Here is a 19,678-nt window from a genome sequence, read left to right as displayed (position 1 = left end):
TCTAAGTAAAGCAGACACTTTCTGTCCCTCCCCTGAACTTAAACGCTTCAATTTCTTTTGAAAGATATTTGCTCAAGCTATAAAATAAATTATAAAGTAGGTGTCTATTAAAAACAACATACCACCAAGCACACAGCCGTTTGGTGTATAAGTGGCTTCGCCTCCATCAGCTATAGTTGGGCACATGCATTCTCCAATTTTGTCACATATAGCGTCTACAACAGTTTTACCGTCTGGCCGTGGTTTAGCCTTTGGGCAGTTACATTCTGTAAAACGGTATCGAAAAAAATAATATCTTATTTGATGCCTCCACTATACAGACGAAACACCCTCTAGGATCGACGCCAGGCTGGCAAAGATGTTTATTAACATAGTAATGGTATTTTTAAATTAATACTAAAGAAGGCTTCAAAAAATTAATAGAGAAAACGACTAGAACGCAACAAAGTCATAATTTTTCACCAAAAAGGCAAGGACTCAATCGCCGAAACTGACTGTAAGGGCGTTCGCACGCTACTTTCACACCTTGGTCTTTTATGCATCAGCAATATATTTATATGTGCTCAGACTGATTACCACGAATTACAAAGCTCACCAATATAATAACTGGTTTATATAGGGCTGTAGTGTGAAGACGTGGTTCCTCCAGTTATTTGTTTTGACTGTATTAGTTTAGTGAGAGACAACAGAGAATATTCTGGATCAATACTATCCACCTTTTTAAAAAACGCAAACACTCCAGAAGTTTTGAAGTCGATGTTGCGTTCCTATGTGGTAAATACCTGGAAATTTATTAAGTTGTCAAGAACAACAGATTGCACATGTGATTGCAGCCAAATGTATATTTCTTATTTCATAAATGTAAATTCAATTTGAAACGTGAAACTTACCTGAACAATCCTTTCCAGTGAACCTTCCTAAGCAGTCTTCACAAATGTAATCATTTTTCTCCGGCAAAAACTTGCACTTCCCGCCATTTTTACAAGGATTTGGCTCACACAAATTGGGAGCGGTACCTACATCAACAGCAACAACAACGAAAACACTATACATTAATTAAGAAATGTAGATTTTTTTAACTTTTAAGAGTTACTTATTTGTACAGTAGAAACTAAAGAAACAAAAGGAGTAACATTGTTTGAGCAGAAACAACAACTGTAAATTGATTATTCAGTATTGTATCTTATTCAACAAATAATTTTTATATACATTAATTAAAAATTAAGAAGAGAAAAATTAAAGAATTTCATTTTTACTTGATGAGCTTACAAAAAATATCTAAATGGCAGAGTTTTCATTCAGCAAATGCATCCGAGACAAAACAAAACAAGAACTGCAAGCAGTTTATAATCGTGCGGGTAATGTTTGACCACCTGACCTCTTTCAGTGCTTTGGCTTAAAGGCACGGCGCCGCACAGTAAAATCTTTAGAAAAGCAGTCACTTGAGAAACACACAAGTCGTGTTTGCATTAGTCACGGAGTGAATATGACATGAATTTCCTTTTGGTAATTCCCCTGGCGCGATGACGTGTATCCCGTGCTTTGACACATTCTTGCTGAGCTTGCAACTTACGTTTCGATAACGTTTCGATTCTCAAAATACCGTAAACTCAAAACAAAAATTGGGATATCCAGAAAATAAGTCGTCGTTTTGCAATATTTATAAATATTGCAAAACGACGACTTATTTTCTGGATATCCCAATTTTTGTTTTGAGTTTACGGTATTTTGAGAATCGAAACGTTATCGAAACGTATAACACGTTCCGGGTGAATTGTACGACTTGTACTCGCTCCAAGCAAGAGAGGCCATTATCCTCTCTTGCTCCAAGCCAAACGCTTGAGTAACACAACAATAAATACATGTATTTCACACAAACAGAGCGCAGAGTATTTAAACAGAAAATAGGTGAATGATTATTTATAGCTACAAGCGAGAGATCGCGTGACATGGGTCTGACGTAGTGGTAGTTTTAAATAGCTTGGACATGTCCAAGCGGTCTTTGTTTTCGCTATGTGATTATATTCAGCCCTCTCTTCTTGTAAAATATGGAATGAAACAAAATTATACATTTCAGAGAGCAGAGTGTTCATGTTAAACGCGAGTGATCGGCTGATCGCTATTAAATATTTAATCTTGCGTGACCGTGACAGAAGAGCCGGCTGGGCCGCGTGGATCTGGATCGATTTACCGACAAAAAAAAAAAATTCCGTGCAGATTATGAATCGGGCCCAGGCCCCGCCCGATTAATAAAATTTATCCTTAATGCCAGCTGGAAATTTCTTCCAAATTAGTCCGACTCGGTGAATTAACAACGTCCACCTCTCTGGAGAGTACTTTAACTGGCTTAAATTTATTCTACTACTCTCGATCTCCCGGCGGAAAGACAAAATCAAAAGATCTCAATCCAGTCTTCTTGTTAGTTTAATTTAAACCAAACGTCTGGTTCCAGCATTTATTCAACGTGGTTCTGGCAAACACACTGCCCGCACAAGACACATGACCCCACCACTAGGGCTATTTAGATTCATCCCTTGAAACTTTTCAAATCATAAACCATGGTTGTACAACATTGGCATCAATTTTGGCTATCTGAACTAGATTTATCAAGTTATTTTTATTTGAGGCGAACATTAATAACTGACTACAAGCGAATAGTAACACAAAATGGTCAATGCACAATTAACGAATCTGAACACGCGCTTTGCTGAAGGTATTTTACCATTGCAGTCTGGTTCGACGTAAGGTGGGTCACAAATACAAATTCGTTTCTCTCCCTTTGGAATGCATTTCCCTCCGTGAGAGCATGGCCATAGCAAGCAAGGTTCACAAATATCTGTGGAAAAATTACAAATCATGAACAGCTAACAACAGGTGTCGCTCTAGCATATTCCACTAAAAAAATCTATTTATTTCATTCCCCTTGATCACAGCTGCCTAAGTTATAAGAAAAACATGCAAGAATGCTGTTTCTCATCACATTAAACGAACGATTCCAATACTTTCAACAACGCTAAGTGCATTTTCATTAATAAAGTCGGCCGTAGTTCCCCAAATCTTCAGCGCCAGTGAGAATGCTGTAGTTACACCTTATTGCTATAGTCTTGTCATATCAAAAAGAAAAAGAAGAAAAAGCCAAATAGGAATTTAAAATTAGGTTAATAATCACAACTGGCAGCATTTATGGGAAACTCGCGAGTTTTTATCTGTACAAATATTATTCGTGTTGTAAGTTTATTTTTAGGCGCTTCGAGGTCTTTTCTACGGGCGATTTTAAAAATTATCATTGTAACACCTAATTAATTCCTATTTGCGTTTTTTTCTGTGACAATTAGGTGTGTGCAAACAAACGAAAAAAGAGGAAGCCGCTCTCCCCTCCTTCGTCGCTTTCCTCACATTCACGTATTCGCTCGCGCGCTAAAAAAGGGAGAGACTGCTCGGAAACCTTTACAGTGCGAATACTCGAACCGGGACAGTTGGAACAAAGTTAACCAATGACAACGTTAATTGAGAACAAAGGATGTCGACCTTTTTCGTTAACAGACCAATGACGTTCAAGAACGCAAACAATAGATTTACAGAAAAATTTGAAAGCTCAACAACGTTGCAAATAGTTGCGGACCTCTCAGGAAACTCGCCTTGTTTTTGATTGGTTAGTTTCGATCCTTAATTTTCAAGAGGTCGCAGATAGAGATCGACAAAGTTAGACAAATTATTCAAGATGTATGTTACAATATTATCTTCGCGAAAAGTTTACAAATCAAACTACGAACCGTGAATTTTCTCTTCACGGCCAGGAGTTGTGAATTGAATATTCCACACTGTGTTCGCTCTTGTTTGAAAATTTTCACTCCGGAAATAAAATGAAGACTGTGAAATCAAATTCACGCCGTAATTATTTTCATTTCGCTCTAACTTTTCAGTAGCTTTACTCTGTCTGTTGCCTTGAAATCGATGCGAGTCACTTCCTCGCCAATGTTAACAAATTGCTTTTACACCTTCGTATGACTTTGAAATTCACGAAAACAGAATACTTATATCGTCGGTCAATGCCGTCCACAAGTTATCACTTTACATTTTTTGACACGATTTGAGGCCACGTGAAATGTAAACATCAGGTCGAATGTTGTTTTCGCTTGTTTGCTCACGGACTCATTTTCTGTCGATAATCTACTGTTACAACTTTGTAAACTCACGGTTTTCGTGAAAGAGGAGTTTGTTCCGTTTCGTCATTGAGTCTTCAATCTTTCTGTGGTTTTATAAAATTACCACAGACTAACGTCACTGAAACTTTTATGGGAGAAAATTCATTTCAAGCGGCGAAAGCAAAATTGCCATTAATAAAATATGAAAGGTCAGTTGTCGCTGTGGCGGCATCCCAAATCTTTCTTGCCTTGTCTTTCGTCAGAAACAAAAAATAATCACAACAAACACGAGTATGTAACTTAGAAGAGTGAAAACAACTGACTTTTCAAACATGAAATCTAGAACGTTTCTATTCACTTTCTGCTCACATGCGACATAAGACACTGCATACGACGGAATTGGCACTTGAGACGTCCTTTGAAACAATTCCATCCCGTTTCGCGCTTGTCGTGAATAAAAGCGTCCTTCGTTATTCTTTACTGTGCTATCACCAACGAAGAGCAATACAATTTTATCAGAAAATTTCTATTGAAGAATTTTTCAGCCTGTGAAATCCAACTTTTGATTACGGTTTTACGAGCGCTACTCAAAATTCGGTACAGTCAGTGAAAATTTAGGATCGAAACTACCCAATCAAATACAAGGCAAGTTTCCTGAGAGGTCCGCAACTGTTTCAAATTGTTGTCTGTTTAAATTTTGTTGCAAATCTATTGTTTGCGGTCTTGGACGTTATTGGTCCATTTCTAAAAAAGGTCGCCTTTCTTTGTTCTCAATTAGCGTTGTGATTGGTTAACTTTGTTCAAACTGTCCCGGTTCGAGTGTTCGCACTGTAACAGCAGCATATAAAATATTTGCCTGCGAATATAATTTTTATGTTTTATCCCTCTGGTCTTATTGCCTTTTACAGTCACGTAGTATTGCGTGACACGGTAGGGGTGGAGGTGAAGGTCAAAACATCGCAACCCCTCGGCCTCTGGCAAAACTGCTTGCTTAGTACCCACGCTTTTCTCTAAGTCAGGACTTTATTTAAACTCCCACCTTTTCTCCTGAACATGTCCACCTTGTTTCTGTTTATGCAGACTGTAAGCCATATCGTATGGCGTTTTGGCTGCTCTCACCTTTACTGGGCCAAAATATTTCTAACGGATTGTGAATTTTATATGATTTATAAATTGATTATTTTATTAAAAGCGACTTTGGGCTTTACCTCGTCCATTTTACTCCAAGCGTTTGTGTAAGAGTAAATTATTGTTGGCCAGTAAACGAGCTCATTCAATACAGCACTTAATTGTTATGTTAATAAAGAGAAGCCCAGAGGATAAAACATAAAAGGTTTTATTGAAACCTTCAATGGAGACACACCAGTACGAGACAGTATATGATGTACCTTTGCAATGCGGCCCGCAATATCCCGGAACACACTGACAGTCGTAAGTGCCGTCCAGGCCTTCGGAGCATGTACCTTGATTAAGGCAAGGATTTGGATGACAGTGGCCAGTCTTCACTGTAAAAAAATGTAAATGGTGTTTATAGTGGTCATGCACTTAGCTTCGAGATAGATAGTTTGCAGGCATGCCGCTGAAACAGAGGAAACAAATATTCTAAATTAACATAACATGGTTAAAAATCCAAGCTGGCAGGAGGCAGACCAGCGGCTATATACAAAGCGCGACTCGGGACGACCGAAAACAAATCCAGCTAGTGGCAGGGTTGGGGTTTTGAACCCTGTACCTCCGGGTTACAACACCAGCGCTCAAAACCACCCGGCCATGCTGCATCCCTTTCAAAACAAACAAGCAAACAAAGAATGACTTCTTGTGCAAAGGAACTCATTTAATCGCCAAAGGCTTATGGGAAGAAAGATAACAGTACTGGCGCTGTTCTCACCTATTTTCCTCATAGTTTTTTTTCCGTTGATCAAATTTACCCAAGACAATTTACCTAATGTTTACGTAAAAGGGAAATTGAACGATTACAGTAAGAACCTAGATTATGACGGAAGCAACTTAAAAAGTTTTACTTCTTTGGTGATTGCACTTACGTTGACAATGCATTCCATCACCGATGTAGTTTGGCTTGCAAATACAATGTTGGTTAATGCAGTCGGCGTATTGATGGCACAAAGAACAAGTATCAACTGAAAGAGAGTAAAAAAGCTTTTGTGGATAATATCACATTAAATAGGAAATATTGAACGACTCTTTTCGGGTCGTCAAATTTTCCCACCAATGATGATTGTTGCAGTGCGGAATAGGATACTTTTTAACCCCTTTATCTCGTAATTGCTAGTTTCTGACCCACTTCCTTTTGCGTCTTTTCTCCTGACCGACTTTTCCCCTCGCTGAATAGTTAAATAAACCGATGACATCATCACTTTCGTCAAGTGGCTGATGAACAATCACCCGTACTGAACGAGTCAGAAGACGTTACCTTTGTAGGAAAGAATTTGGTATTATACACAGAACATGATACGTGCCTCGGATAAGAAAAAAGCACAGTAACCCAACATTTAACTGGAAAATACCTCTGTCATGGGAAGTTACTTACTTTCACACATTGATCCAGTGAAACCAAGTAGACAGTGACAAAGAAAGTGCAAATTCAGCGAAGGAAGGGCTAAATCATACATTCTCTCTCGTTTCTCATAATCGCCATCCGAAGTGAGAGCGTCCACACATGTTCCACCATTCAAGCAAGGCTGACGAACACATGGATGAGGAACTAATGATTTAAGATGCGATGCAAGTCATAAGCACGACTCAATAAAGTCCACATTCATTTGCATAACATACAGTATTTCGAGCGACTCTCCAGCTAACTGAACGCATGTAACAGACCAGTCATTTTTTATTCTTTTTTAGTAAATGTCACTTACTTTGACAAATACTGCCGCGATACCACTCCGAACAGCTGCAGTGATATTTCCATTTGTTGTTTCTGGAACCTAAGGGGTGATCGACTACCCTGCAAGCACCTCCATGGAGACAGGGATTAGGATGGCACACATGATCTACAGAAAAATGATTTCATTGGCTCATTTAAGTGGTCTTAAGTGTTTAAAAGCTCAAAATGTGCAAAGAAAAATGAATAATGTATGTTTTTATCATCCTTTTTTTGTCATGACGATACCCATAACCCAAGGGCTGTCCTATCAAAGATTGAAAATCGATTTTACTAACTAAATAATTATTTGCTCCTTTTCGGTTGCTAGCTAACGATTTGGAATACAGTTCAGTCGGGTATTCGCCCCTTCATCAACTATTACCTTATAGAAACTTTCGAACTCACAGTCTAATTGTTAATGACGCTTGTCATGACGATACCTGACAACAATCTGTTGGCTCATCAATATTATTTATTTCAGCATTGCAGTGGTAACGTATCTTTGACACACTCACCTGTGCAGTATTTTCCAACGTATCCTCTGGGACAACGGCAAGGTGCCAGTGGATTCTCTACACATATCCCGCCGTTATGACAAGGGTTCACGTAACAAACATAGGATTCTGTGACGATAAAGTCGATAAAGAATATACCAAATCATATTAAAGTGAATATAAAAAGATCATTAATATCAGCAAAACGTGTGACAGCTTTGTTGACCATTTCTGTTTCATAAGATCCAATCAGATGCCGTTTAATGGCTTGTTTTTAACAATAGCAGATATACGTTGTAACAGTGATCATTTCTCTTACCAGTACAGTAGGTTCCATGATACTCCGAATGACAAAGACAACGTGCAACGCCATTTACATTTTCGCAACTTCCACCATGTTGGCAAGGGTTAGGAAAACAGGGATTGGTATCTGAAATATGGGAAAATCACAAAGTGTTAAGTATATATAAATGATCTGGTTTCTGGACGCAAAAACTACCCGGAATAAAATGACAATGAAGTCGATAATGACAATGAAATGCGAAGTTCTGTTTGCCTTGTGTGGCAAATTATGATCTGCTCCCAACCGGTGGGGTTGCATAACTCAGTTAGTAGAGCATTGCACCAGTCATGTAGAGTTCATGGGTTCAAAGCCCAAGTTTTTTCTTCTTGAAAAAAACACAACATCGATAACCAACTCAACAAGTTTCATTTCCGATATGGAGATGAATTACTGGATAAGTGGCAATTCACCTCAATGCATCGGCTTCATTTCTTTTCGTTCGGGCTTCTTAAGATTGCTTAAATTGCAAACAAAACTATGATGATCATTCTACACTTAACATAATTAATATATAATGATCCATTAATATACGTCACGTTTCATTCAAATGTTTACATAGTGACGTATGAATACACAAATGACCTGTTGCCATTGAATGTGACGTCATAGTTACGTTAGTAGAACATGGCGCCGGTCACGCGGTCCCTTTGGAGCACCAATTTGGTCATTCCTCTTGAATCGCACTTCCAGAATTAAAACACGGCTAAGACTATATTGTTTTAACTACTATCAGGGGTTTGTTATTCACGCGTACCTTTGCAGTGAACTCCGGTGTAACTATCTTGACAAACACATTTGTAACCTTGCAGCGTCTCCACGCATTGACCATCATGTTCGCATGGGTTTGGAGAACAGAACATTTTCTCTTTAAAGTTATAAGACAACATAAAAAAATTAATGTCAAGATAAGTGTTAATTTTTCCATTTCCACCTGGCTTAACAAGGATATATCATTGCTTTCCTTGCGGTTTTATCTTTCATCTGATTTTGCACGACGCAATTCCCATGAGAAAATCACATAAAAAATTCACGACTTTTGAATTTCACAGTTATATTTTTTCATTTATTCCCTGTAGTGGAATAATCTACTGCACTTTCATTTTCGTTTTATCACTTTCGATTACTTTATCTACTCATCATAAGAAAAAAGCAATAATCCATCATGTCCTTGTTACTTGTTTACCTTCACAGGTTTCCCCAGTGAACCCTGCAAGACACGTGCATTTATAGCCATTGCTTATCTCCACACATTTTCCTCCATTTTTACAAGGTCCAGAAGAACAGTACTGTTGAACTAAGTAAAGCAAATAAAGATCATAATTATGCAATTAGCAAAATCTTTATAGCACGCAGGATTGGCTGTTTACGGTTTTGGTGGGACAACTATTGACACTACGTGTCTGCGAGCTTATTCCGTCAGGCGAGGAACAGTTTTATACCCAAACAATCGACCGACCAGCTTTCATGTCGGTTATTTTCATCCAGTTTCCAACTTTATAAATTCAGAACTAAGTTTTACTTTTTAACTGGGTCAAGTCATTGTTTTGAAATAGTGGTAAAAATCTATGCTTCGTTGAAGTAAAAATATTTCTAGACTAAACACTTTTTGTTTCGTTTCCTCAGAAACGATACGGTATTATTTTGGCTTCGATGTGAACTATTTACACAGTGAGGGCTACTATCCAATTAGAAGAACGGTCGTAACCACAAAGTAAATACGTTTGACTGAAGGCAATTTATTTCGTAAAAACATGTTCTTCAAATATCGGAAAGATTTTCCTCAGCATGATAAAAAAAATATTGAGATTCGTTGCAAACAGAAATATCTGACGACTGCAATGGTTTTAAGTTTGATTAAAGCGATGTATTGTAAGAAAACTAGAGAAAGCTCTCGTAGCGTTTAATTGTTAAGTAAACATTCTAGCGATTTTCTGAAACGGAAGTAAATTTTCTCCAATCAGTGTTTGCAAGCGCAAACAAAAACGGGATGACTTGTCGTGTTTGCTCGCACGGGGGACTGCTATCCAATCACAAGAACGGTCGTAACCACAAAGTAAATACGTATGACCGATGGCAATTAATTTCGTAAAAACAGTCATGTTCTTCAAATATCGGAAATATATTCCTCAGCGTGACCAAAAAGTTTAGATTCGTTGCAAACAGAAATATCTAACGACTGCAATGGTTTTAAGTTTGACTAAAGCGATGTATTGTAAGAAAACTAGAGAAAGCTCTCGTAGCGTTTAATATTATTCTGAAACGGAAGTAAATTTCCACCAACCAGTGTTTACAAGCGCAAAGAAAAACGGGATGACTTGGCGTATCTCGTGTTTGCTCGCACGGTAGAGCTTAAGTGCGCTACAAAGAGAAGTGCATATTAGCGCATATTTGCAGGTGACTTACAAAGTCAATTTCACTTCATGTAACAGAGGAATGTATAAATGTGGGAGATTGCCCTCTTCTATTTGTACAGGAAAATTTCACAGCATCTTCGACGTCACAAACAGCTCGAATACACGCAAAATTGCGTGGGTTCTCGCGTGGATGTACCCGGAATTGCGTGATCAGTGTCACGTCGGCGTCGCAAAAACATTCGAGTCTGCACGGAAAGTTGAGAAGTTCTGCTCAAAGTTTAAATTTTATATGGACAGTATCGTATAGGTCGTATAGCAAGGCGTGCAACTGCCGTGTCGAACTAAATTCGTCTTCTTAGTTGATGTAATGCTCAATATTAACTACCGTTGCAACTGCTGGTGCAGATTTCTGAGATGATATAAACATTATTTGGATTATTCAAAGCCATCGCGGTCTGATCGAAACTCCACAGTATCGCCAAAAATGCAAATCGTTATTATCAGTGTTTTTTACATTAATTTGCTTTGGTTGTTTACGTGTCTTTGTAAAGTGACAACAGGCATTTCATTTTGAAGAAATGGCTTCGAAACAGTGTGCTTATCTCTGTTCTTGTCGACCAGGGTTTTGGTTTGTCTTGAATTTGGCATTTATTTGATTTGAGCATGTGAGCAACTCAGAGAAGTATATACCTCAAGCTTTTTGTCAAAAGGTAATAATTTCATCTACGATTAAAGTGTTGTTTTGCATTTTATCAGAGATCAGTAGTCACAAAACACTTTATTTATGGAACTGATTTATTTTAGGATTGTTCGTTTCAAAAAATAAACCATTTAAATTAATTGCATGACTCTGATCTTGCATTTTACTCTTGTGGTTTCATGTTTCCCCACATTGATAGGAATATATTTAAATATTTTCTGTAAGTTATTTTTCCATTTATGTAACATTCAAAGTTATGCTACCGGGTGCCATTTGTAATCAAAAAAGTGTTCTGCAGAAATAAAAAAAATCATTTTAATTTCCACTGGCCGCGCGCACGCGGCCCCCCACGCCCCCACACACATGTAAATTAGGAGTTGTGGCACAAATTGTGACAACTCGCTCGGCTCGCCCTGGCTCGCCTCGCTCCTTGTCACAATTTGTGTCCACAACTCCTAATTTACATGTGTGTGCGGAACGCAAGACGCCTTTCTTACCCCTCTCGCGAAACGAGTTGCAAAAAAGGCGTTGGCGGCACCTCTAACGGCCCGCAGCAACAGAGAGCGCCACCTGTGTGCTATATTTATTTTTCAATTGAACAAATAACACCTCAGGGTAAATGGAGCCAACGAGAGATGTTTTTCAACCAAAAGGACCGAGAACGAGAAAGTTTTACATCCAAAACGAAAAAATTTTTGATCGATATTTACAACAATATGTAAGTGTTGACATGACAAAATTTATACACGGCTTGGTTGTAGCAATTTCAAAACTGAAAACTAAAGAGCTTAGCAAAGAAATTTTTGAAGAATTGTTGGAAAGAGACTTTACTTTAAAAAAAAGTATGAAACTGAAAAAACCAGAACTTTTTGGAAAAAGTGAAGACTTACCCAACAGTGAAAAAAACGAAGAATTTGTTCCAATAACGACAGTTTTACCAAAAAAATCGTTGGATTATCTTACTTTAACAAAATATCATGAAGCTTTTTTGAGGTTAGGAGAAGTGTACGACTATGTCTATGATTTTGAAAAAATTCCGGAAAATTTAAGGCAAAAAAAACTGAAATCGCTAAGCAAATCTTGGCTAAAGCTAACAAAAAAATCTGGAAAGCAGTCGTGGAAATGGAACTAAAGAAAAAGCAAAAAAAATGGGTAAACAAATTAATTAACTGCCGGAAGAAGAGCCGACAGACTGAACTTCGTACCAATCATTTAAACCAACCATTGTACTTTAGGGCGACGAACCTTTAATTGACAAAAAAGGTTTAAGCTTGCGACTTTTTTTTATAAAAGAAAACAACATTAAAAAAACCTTCGCTAACGTTAAACGCGCTAAAACCATTTTTTCTGACCGTTTACAGACACAAAAAAATGGTTGCCCTGCTAGCGGCACGCAAAATCGCGAGCGACTTACGTGAGTTGCGTGACATTTTCAGAGAGAGCCTGGAAACCATATTTCTAGTTCTCAGGCCCTTGGACGAGCAGAAAGAAACATGGCGGCCTAATCAGGATTTAGTGTTTGGGCCGATAAAAAACGAAACAGAACAGATATTACAAAAAAAATACGCTCAGTTAACGCGCTGTAATTTTTTGTGCCCCCACAGAAGCTGGCGAAGTGAAGCGAAGAGAAGAAATCGAGAAATAACAGGATTTGATCACAGAAGTTTAACGATCGATCGAAAGAACTTTCCCGAAACATCGGACTCAATCGGGCCTGTTTATTTTTTTTCTGCTTCAAGCATTGCTTCCACGACTTGATATGTTATCTGTCTGACCTCATTTTGCCAAACGGGAGTAGAAAGTTCGGTTAAAATAAAGCAAATCGCTTGGAAAAGCACCAACATTTTAGCCTATTTACCAAACTTTACCAAGTGTCTAATTAATGATGACATCATCCTGATGCCCAAAAGCGCATGCGTACTTGCTCAAAATAGGTGAAAGGGTACCACAAGTGAAAAACGTGACAAAGTGAACTATATATAAGTAAACGCGGCCGTAACTTTTTGTTAGTTCACAAATTCTGGTGAAGTCAAGGGAGGTAGTGGATGGCCAACCACTTGAATCCTGTTATAATGGCTTGTGCGGATGGTGAATTACGGGGTATAGGGGGACTCCTTTCAGTGGGAGATACCCCTGGGTGAACCCGCCTCGGCCCTACTGATAACGTGGGGGTGCTCAGAAATTCCTCGGGATTTCAAACCTCGGCAGAGGTAAAAATGTGGGACAGCCGCCTTGTCAGCGGCGGGGAAAAAGTCCTAGCCGGGGCTAGGCAAGAAACAGCCAACGAGCACCCCCCGACCAGGGTTTTGCCCTTTCGTTTGACCTGTCACGCAACGTCACGCGTGACTGTCACGCTCTGTGTCACACAATGTCACGCTGTGTGTAACACAATGTCACGATTTGTGTCATGCGTTAATTTTATTTTTCTGAACACTCAGATTAAATCCAGTGTTTATTTTCTCAAATCTGATTTCGACTCTGCTGATATTCTTTTTTTTAACCTATCTAATTCTTCTTGTCGAATTTCCTGTCTCAGTTTCTCAATGTCAGGCTGTGGGGATGACTTTTTTTGGCTTAAATTTTTTGTAAGGTGCATGCGAACAGTCTCTTTGAGGGCCATGTAACGAGAATATTCATCCAAAATAATTTGAAACTCTTTGTCATCAACTTTATTGTCAATGAGAGCGGCAGAAACAAGTCTATTGACAGTTTCCCGTTTGGCAACAGCAAGAGAAGTAATTTCATTATTTTTCATAATTTTTGGTTCAAGTTTTTTGCTCGCTCCAGTGAAAGCGGCTGACAAAACGCCTGTAATTGCAGCACATGCTGCGAGAGGAACGCTTACCGGCAAACCAACGACTGTTACCGCTGTTCCAAGGCTGGAAGCAGAGAGAACACTGGACAAACCACCCATTGAAATTGCGGAATAATGAAAAAAAGACTTCACCTTTTTATACTTTTTCAAAACAGCTCGGTATTTTGCAACTTCTTTGTCAAATTCTGAACAAATTTGATTGATTTTTGTTAACCTAAAGTTTTCTGGTTGATTTGGCAAAGCGGGATACAGTGTTTGTTTTACGCTGTTTTCTTCGCGATCACCATAAGCAGGGGCACTCGGGAGAACATTAGCAGATGACATGGTCTCGTATACATAAAAGTTATTTTTGTATTTAATTTAATTCAATTCCAACTCATATGTAAGATTTGTGCCGTTAAAATCGAATGGCTTTCCATTCTCATCTCTAATCGAAAGAGTCAGAGATGATACATTTTCTTCAGCAGAAACGTCGCGCAAGACGTTAAAATGTGTATTTTGGTAATAAACTTTTTCATACGGTTTTCCACGTATGTCAAAAAACGCTAAAAGGCTTGATGGCTTACCATTTAGCAAGCTTTGTTGCTTGTCGATAAGGTCACAGTTGATGAAGTAATTTTTAGGATTTGAAACATTATTTACCTCAATTGTTTCAAAAAATTCCTTTTCAATACTTGCGTAATTCTCAAACCCAGGCAAATTAAAGAACTTAATAAGACTTTCATTCAGTCCAAAAGTTTTTAAATTGGGCTCACTCACTCACTCACTGCCCATTGTGCCCACTGGCACGTAGGGCAGCAACAAAGGTCCTCCACTGCTGTCTGTCTTTGGCCAGCTGTTGGATGGTGTTCCAGCTTTGGTTTAAGCCCCTCAATTCTGTCTCTACTGTACGTCGCCATGTATTCTTGGGCCTGCCACGCTTGCGCTTTCCTTCGGGTGTCCAGTATAGTGCTGTCTTTGTGATGGATTCGTTTTCCTTTCGGATGACATGGCCAATCCACCTCCAGCGCCGTTGCATAATAATAGTACCCATGTCCTCCTGTTTGCACCGCAAAAGTAGATCCTTGTTGGAAATTGTTTGAGGCCAGAAGATGCGAAGTACTTTTCGCAGACTTTTGGTATGGAAGGTTGACAGCTTCTCTAGATCACTTTCTAACATTCGCCAACATTCTGACCCATACAAAAGGGTAGACAGGACACAGCTTTGATAGATCTTGAGCTTGGTATGTGTACCGAACTGTGACGACCGCCACACATTGCTAAGCATCCTGAAGGTGTTTCTGGCTTTGTTCAGCCGGCTCTGGATATCTATGCCTGCACCACCATCTTGCCTGACAATGCTGCCCAGATATTTAAACTGCTCGGTCATTGGGAGGTCTTTTCCATTCACCTTGACGGGCTGAGGGTTAGAGTTGTTTAGGGTCATGACCTCAGTTTTGGTTAGGCTGATGTTCAGTCCCACCTGGTGAGCGTATTTGCTTAAAAGGCTGGTCTTCTCTTGCATGTGGCTATGGGTATGAGAAAGCAGAGCTAAATCATCCGCAAAATCTAGATCCTCTAAGGTGGAGAAGAGGGTCCACCTGATGCCCCTGGGATGGTCTTCCGTAGTACGACGCATTACCCAATCGATAACTAAGTTGAATAGCAATGCAGACATCACGCAACCCTGTCTTACGCCTGTCTTCACCTCAAAACTGATATCACTGTTCTCTACGCTACAAGTGAAGGCTGCATAGAAGCTCTGGATAAGTTGGACAATCTTCTGGGGAACACCATAGGCTCGAAGTATGCGCCACAAGCTGTCTCTGTGTATACTGTCGAAAGCCTTTTGGAAATCTACAAAGTTTATGTACAGCTGTCTCTGCCACTCGGTGCACTGCTCGATGATGTTGCGTAGTGCGAATAGTTGATCTGTACAACCCCTACCCCTGCGGAATCCAGCCTGTTCTTGCCTGAACTGCTGGTCTACTGCACTCGAGATTCGTTGGATGATAATCTTTGCCAGGATTTTACTTGGAGTGGACAGGAGGGTGACGCCACGCCAGTTATTGCAGTCACTAAGTGGACCTTTCTTGTGGATCTTTATGATGGTACCTTTGGTCCAGTCATCTGGCACCTTCTCCTGCTCCCACACTGCAGTAAACAGGGGCTGTAGAATCCTTGCTGAAAGTTCAGGGTCAGCTTTGAAAAGCTCTGCATTCAGTTTGTCTCGGCCAGGAGCTTTGTTGTTTTTTAAGGTTTTTATGGCTGCAATGATTTCCTGCGTGTTTGGAGGGTCTATGTTCACATCCAGGTCGGTCTCAGCCTCTTGAATGTCAGCTTCAACTGTGGGTGGGGGTCTGTTGAGGACATCCTTAAAGTGCTCTGCCCAACGAACTTCCTGATCTCTTTCGGTGGTAAGCAGCCTACCCTGTACGTCCTTGACAGGGGCCAGCTTTCTGCCCCCATACTTGCCGCATACCAGTTTTGTGATTTTGTAAACCTTTCCCTGCTGTCCTCTGTTGGCTGCATTTTCTGCCTGGCTAGCAAGCTCATCAATATATGCGCGTTTATCAGCTCTGGCCATTCTCTTAACACATCGGTCAGCCTCTCTGTACTGGGTCTTATAGCGCTCTTGCAACCTTTCTGATTTGGTGTCAAATAGTTTCTTCTTCAGTTTTCGTCTGTCCTCGATGGCTCTTAAGGTTGCTGGCTTTATCCACTTCTTTTTCTTTACAGCCTTCTTAAAACCTAAACATGCATTGCTGCTCTCTGTGAAAGTGAATGACACTTGCTTCCATATATTGTTGACCTCATCAGGTTCAGGTTCAGGTTCGGGCTCATCAGACAGATCCGCTAAGGATTGGAATCGATTTCTGAGCTGAGTGATGAAAGCATTTCTTACTGATTGCTCTTTCAAGTTGTCTATGTTGAAGCGCTGGTTGCATGGTGGCTTGCGACCAGTGCTTCTTAGCTTCAGCTTAACATACGCCGTGACAAGGTGATGGTCACTGCCAACATCTGCTCCTCTTCTCACCTTAACATCTAGAAGTGAGCGTCGCCATGTGCCATTAATCATCAAGTGATCAATCTGGTTCCTATCTCTACCGTTAGGAGAGCACCATGTAAGCTTGTGAATATCACGGTGTGGGAAGATTGTTCCTCCAATGACTAGGTTGTATGCTGCACACAGTTCGGCAAGACGTTCTCCATTTTCATTCATAGCACCACAGCCTTCCTTTCCCATTGCTCTGTTATAGCTCGAATTATCACTTCCCACCTTTGCATTAAGGTCACCCATTATAACCAGCATGTCATGGCGCGGTAGTTTCTCCAGTTCTGCTTGCAGTTGTGCATAGAAGCTGTCTTTTGTGGTGTCATCGCTGTCATTCGTTGGTGCATAACATTGGACAAGGGACAGGTTAACATGCTTTCCCTTCATTCTAGCTGTCATAAGTCTGCTGTTGATTGGTTTCCACTCTAAGAGGTACTTTTCCATTCCTTTCTTGAGTATGATGGCAACTCCCTCATGGTGTTGGTTGTCATCTCTGCCAGCATACAGCACAGTTTCTCCTGTTGATGTTTTCACTATTCCAGAACCTGTCCACCTGCTCTCACTAACTCCTAGAATATGTAAGCAATAGCGCCTCATTTCAGCTGTTACTTGTGCCAGTTTTCCCGTTTGATACAGGGTTCGCACATTCCAAAAACCTATTCTGGTCTTAGTCTTTGTGCCTAGGACTTTCATAATCCTGTCAGCGGCTTCCTTGCGGATTTCACCACTGCCATTCATCCGTGTCATTCGAGGTGACTCTGAAAGGCCATGGCAATCAGTTGTGGTTGTATCCTCTGTTGCTGTTTCCGTAACATAATCATTTTCTACAGGACAGGGTTGTTAGCCCTGTGCCGAACCCCCAACCTGGAGGACCAGGGGATCACTTTTTGTCAGGCCCCTACCCTTCGACCTGTCCGGCATGGGTGGCCCTACCAGGAGTACAAGACTCCAGCCGGCATAGCTCTCCGGGTTGCTGGGACACGCAAACCACCCTACCACGATAAGGTAGTGATCCCATAAGGGTGGTTTAAATTGGGCTCTTTTGCTTTTATTATCAATGAACGACCTGCAATGCCTTTTGTTACAGAAAACATGTTTTTCTCTGGAAATCCTTTTTCAAAAATACTCCCAATGTCATCGAGTGAGAAGTTTCCTTGCCGTATATAACGCGCCTTCTCTTCCTTGTTCACTTGTTTATAAAAAACTATTCCATCCTTTTCCAAACTATTCCAGCTGTTGTAAAGAGAACAACTTAAAAGCCGGATATAGCTCGGTTTTGGAATAGGCTGGTCAAAATAAACAGTGTTCGGATTTTCTTTTGTGGTGACAGTCAGCACAACCATTTTTATATTAAATAAAAAAAAAAAATGTTTAATATAAAAGAGGACCATGGATGCGAAAACAAGAGATTTTATGAAGTGGATGAAAACCCCAGAAGCAACTAAAATTTCTGAAGCGGCAAAAGACAATGCATGGAAACCTTTTCTTGCAAAATATCCAAACGCTGACCGAACAAAATTTGTTGCACAGGTTGAGTTCGCGTACAACCACACAGCAACGGCAGACATTTATTACAAGGCAGGGCAAGGCCATTTGATAAATGTTTTTGGCTCTGACAGCAAATATTGGAGCCCAGAGATGAAAAAAGCACTGGGGGTGAATCAAATTTCAGGCGGTTTTCCACAACAGCTGTCACCAAGCGGCGAAAAAGGCTCATCTTTGCCAATTCCCGCGGTTGGATTTCACGAAGCCGCACCGAGTTTGAAAAAAATATTTAACAGCCAAATCAACATCTACGTCACACCAGATCAATATTTCACAACGAAATTAAGAGAGATTTTTCAAAAAACAAAACTGAAGCATACATCAGGAAAAGAGTCAAAAAGGTGGCTTGCTAGCCAAAATATGGGCTATTGGCCACAGCAACTTAACTTTGCGGTATGGTGCGCGACAACAGGCTGCGGTATAAGTCGAGATATTTTCGATGAAGAGCACTCAGCTCTTAGCTTGCCACCGATTGTGCGTAATTTTTATCTTTTTCACGTTTATTTCACGATAAGGCGAATATTGTTTCAGATGGGGGAATTCAGAGCGTAAGCGCCTTGCCAGGCGACCCCACTTTTAGCCAGTTCGACAACAAGTACGACGTGGCTTCGTACAAAAGAATATGTGCTGAGTTCGGTGTCGACCCGTCAAGCGATTTCCGTTTCACAACAGGCGCAAACCACGGACTTGGTAACGTTTATATCTGGATTACTAACATTGGACCAAACAAAACTGGAGCAAAATACCCCGATTACGATAAATTTTCGGACGAAGGTGGAACTGCAAGCAAAGGTAACTTGATTCAATACATCGAGCCAGACGACGCTGCATATGCACAGGCAGACTGGTTTTGTCCTAACGGCACTGAAGGGCTTACTCAGGCAGGTTTGTCGAGAGTAAACCAGTCGATAGAGGCTTTTGTCTACTGTATTCTCGGTTCGCAGGTGAACGTTCGAAGTAGCATACTTGGAACAGGAGGCCGTGCAAAGGAAGCGCAAAGTGAGTTCCTCGTGTTGGTTGAAGACGCTATAAGGCAACCTGATCTGGCAAAGTCGGTCCAAAGATACCAACTAGCCATCGACGAAGCTAAGGTTCGGCTTAACCTTGCAGTCTGCCCAGGTGCCTGGCTGATGCCCGCTCGTATGGTGATAAACACAGAAAGCGTTGTTGGCTACAATAACCAGCTTAAGCAGGCTGTTGTTGGGATGAAATTAGGAGTGAATGATGAGGTTAATAAAGCTACAAAAAAAGTGGGCGCAACAAGTATGAGCGGTGGGCCATCAAAAGTTAATAGACCAACAAGTCATTCGTCAAACCCGATTCACAAAGCTGCAAAAAAAGAGCCGGCGCCACATACGCCTTCA

The 19,678-nt window shown here is 40.4% G+C and overlaps 2 protein-coding genes across 2 annotated transcripts in view; both read right to left on the bottom strand.

The window, feature by feature from the left end:
• The window catches only part of LOC144665585 (uncharacterized), a 37,806-nt gene that overhangs the window by 4,406 nt on the left and 13,722 nt on the right, over positions 1 to 19,678 (bottom strand). Inside the window, exons 3-13 of the mRNA XM_078526841.1 lie at positions 9,050 to 9,160; positions 8,621 to 8,731; positions 7,843 to 7,953; positions 7,545 to 7,652; positions 7,022 to 7,156; positions 6,694 to 6,867; positions 6,188 to 6,283; positions 5,534 to 5,650; positions 2,723 to 2,836; positions 891 to 1,016; positions 123 to 266 (exon numbers count right to left, since the gene is read on the bottom strand). Of these exons, the coding sequence (XP_078382967.1) occupies positions 123 to 266; positions 891 to 1,016; positions 2,723 to 2,836; positions 5,534 to 5,650; positions 6,188 to 6,283; positions 6,694 to 6,867; positions 7,022 to 7,156; positions 7,545 to 7,652; positions 7,843 to 7,953; positions 8,621 to 8,731; positions 9,050 to 9,160 (1,347 nt within the window). The remainder of the gene's footprint in view (positions 1 to 122; positions 267 to 890; positions 1,017 to 2,722; positions 2,837 to 5,533; positions 5,651 to 6,187; positions 6,284 to 6,693; positions 6,868 to 7,021; positions 7,157 to 7,544; positions 7,653 to 7,842; positions 7,954 to 8,620; positions 8,732 to 9,049; positions 9,161 to 19,678) is intronic.
• On the bottom strand, positions 12,152 to 17,790 carry LOC144666559 (uncharacterized). The gene is made up of 2 exons (XM_078527976.1): positions 14,519 to 17,790; positions 12,152 to 12,165 (listed from the first exon to the last, which is right to left on the bottom strand). The coding sequence occupies exons 1-2, from the start codon at positions 17,514 to 17,516 to the stop codon at positions 12,152 to 12,154; spliced, it is 3,012 nt and encodes a 1,003-aa protein (XP_078384102.1). The 5' UTR covers positions 17,517 to 17,790.

Source organism: Oculina patagonica, chromosome 9, assembly GCF_052425735.1.
Source record: "Oculina patagonica isolate OP01 chromosome 9, crgOcupat, whole genome shotgun sequence".
NCBI classification, from domain to species: Eukaryota; Metazoa; Cnidaria; class Anthozoa; order Scleractinia; family Oculinidae; genus Oculina; species Oculina patagonica.
Note: the sequence above shows the minus strand (reverse complement) of the source record. Positions and strands in the feature narration are given on the sequence as shown.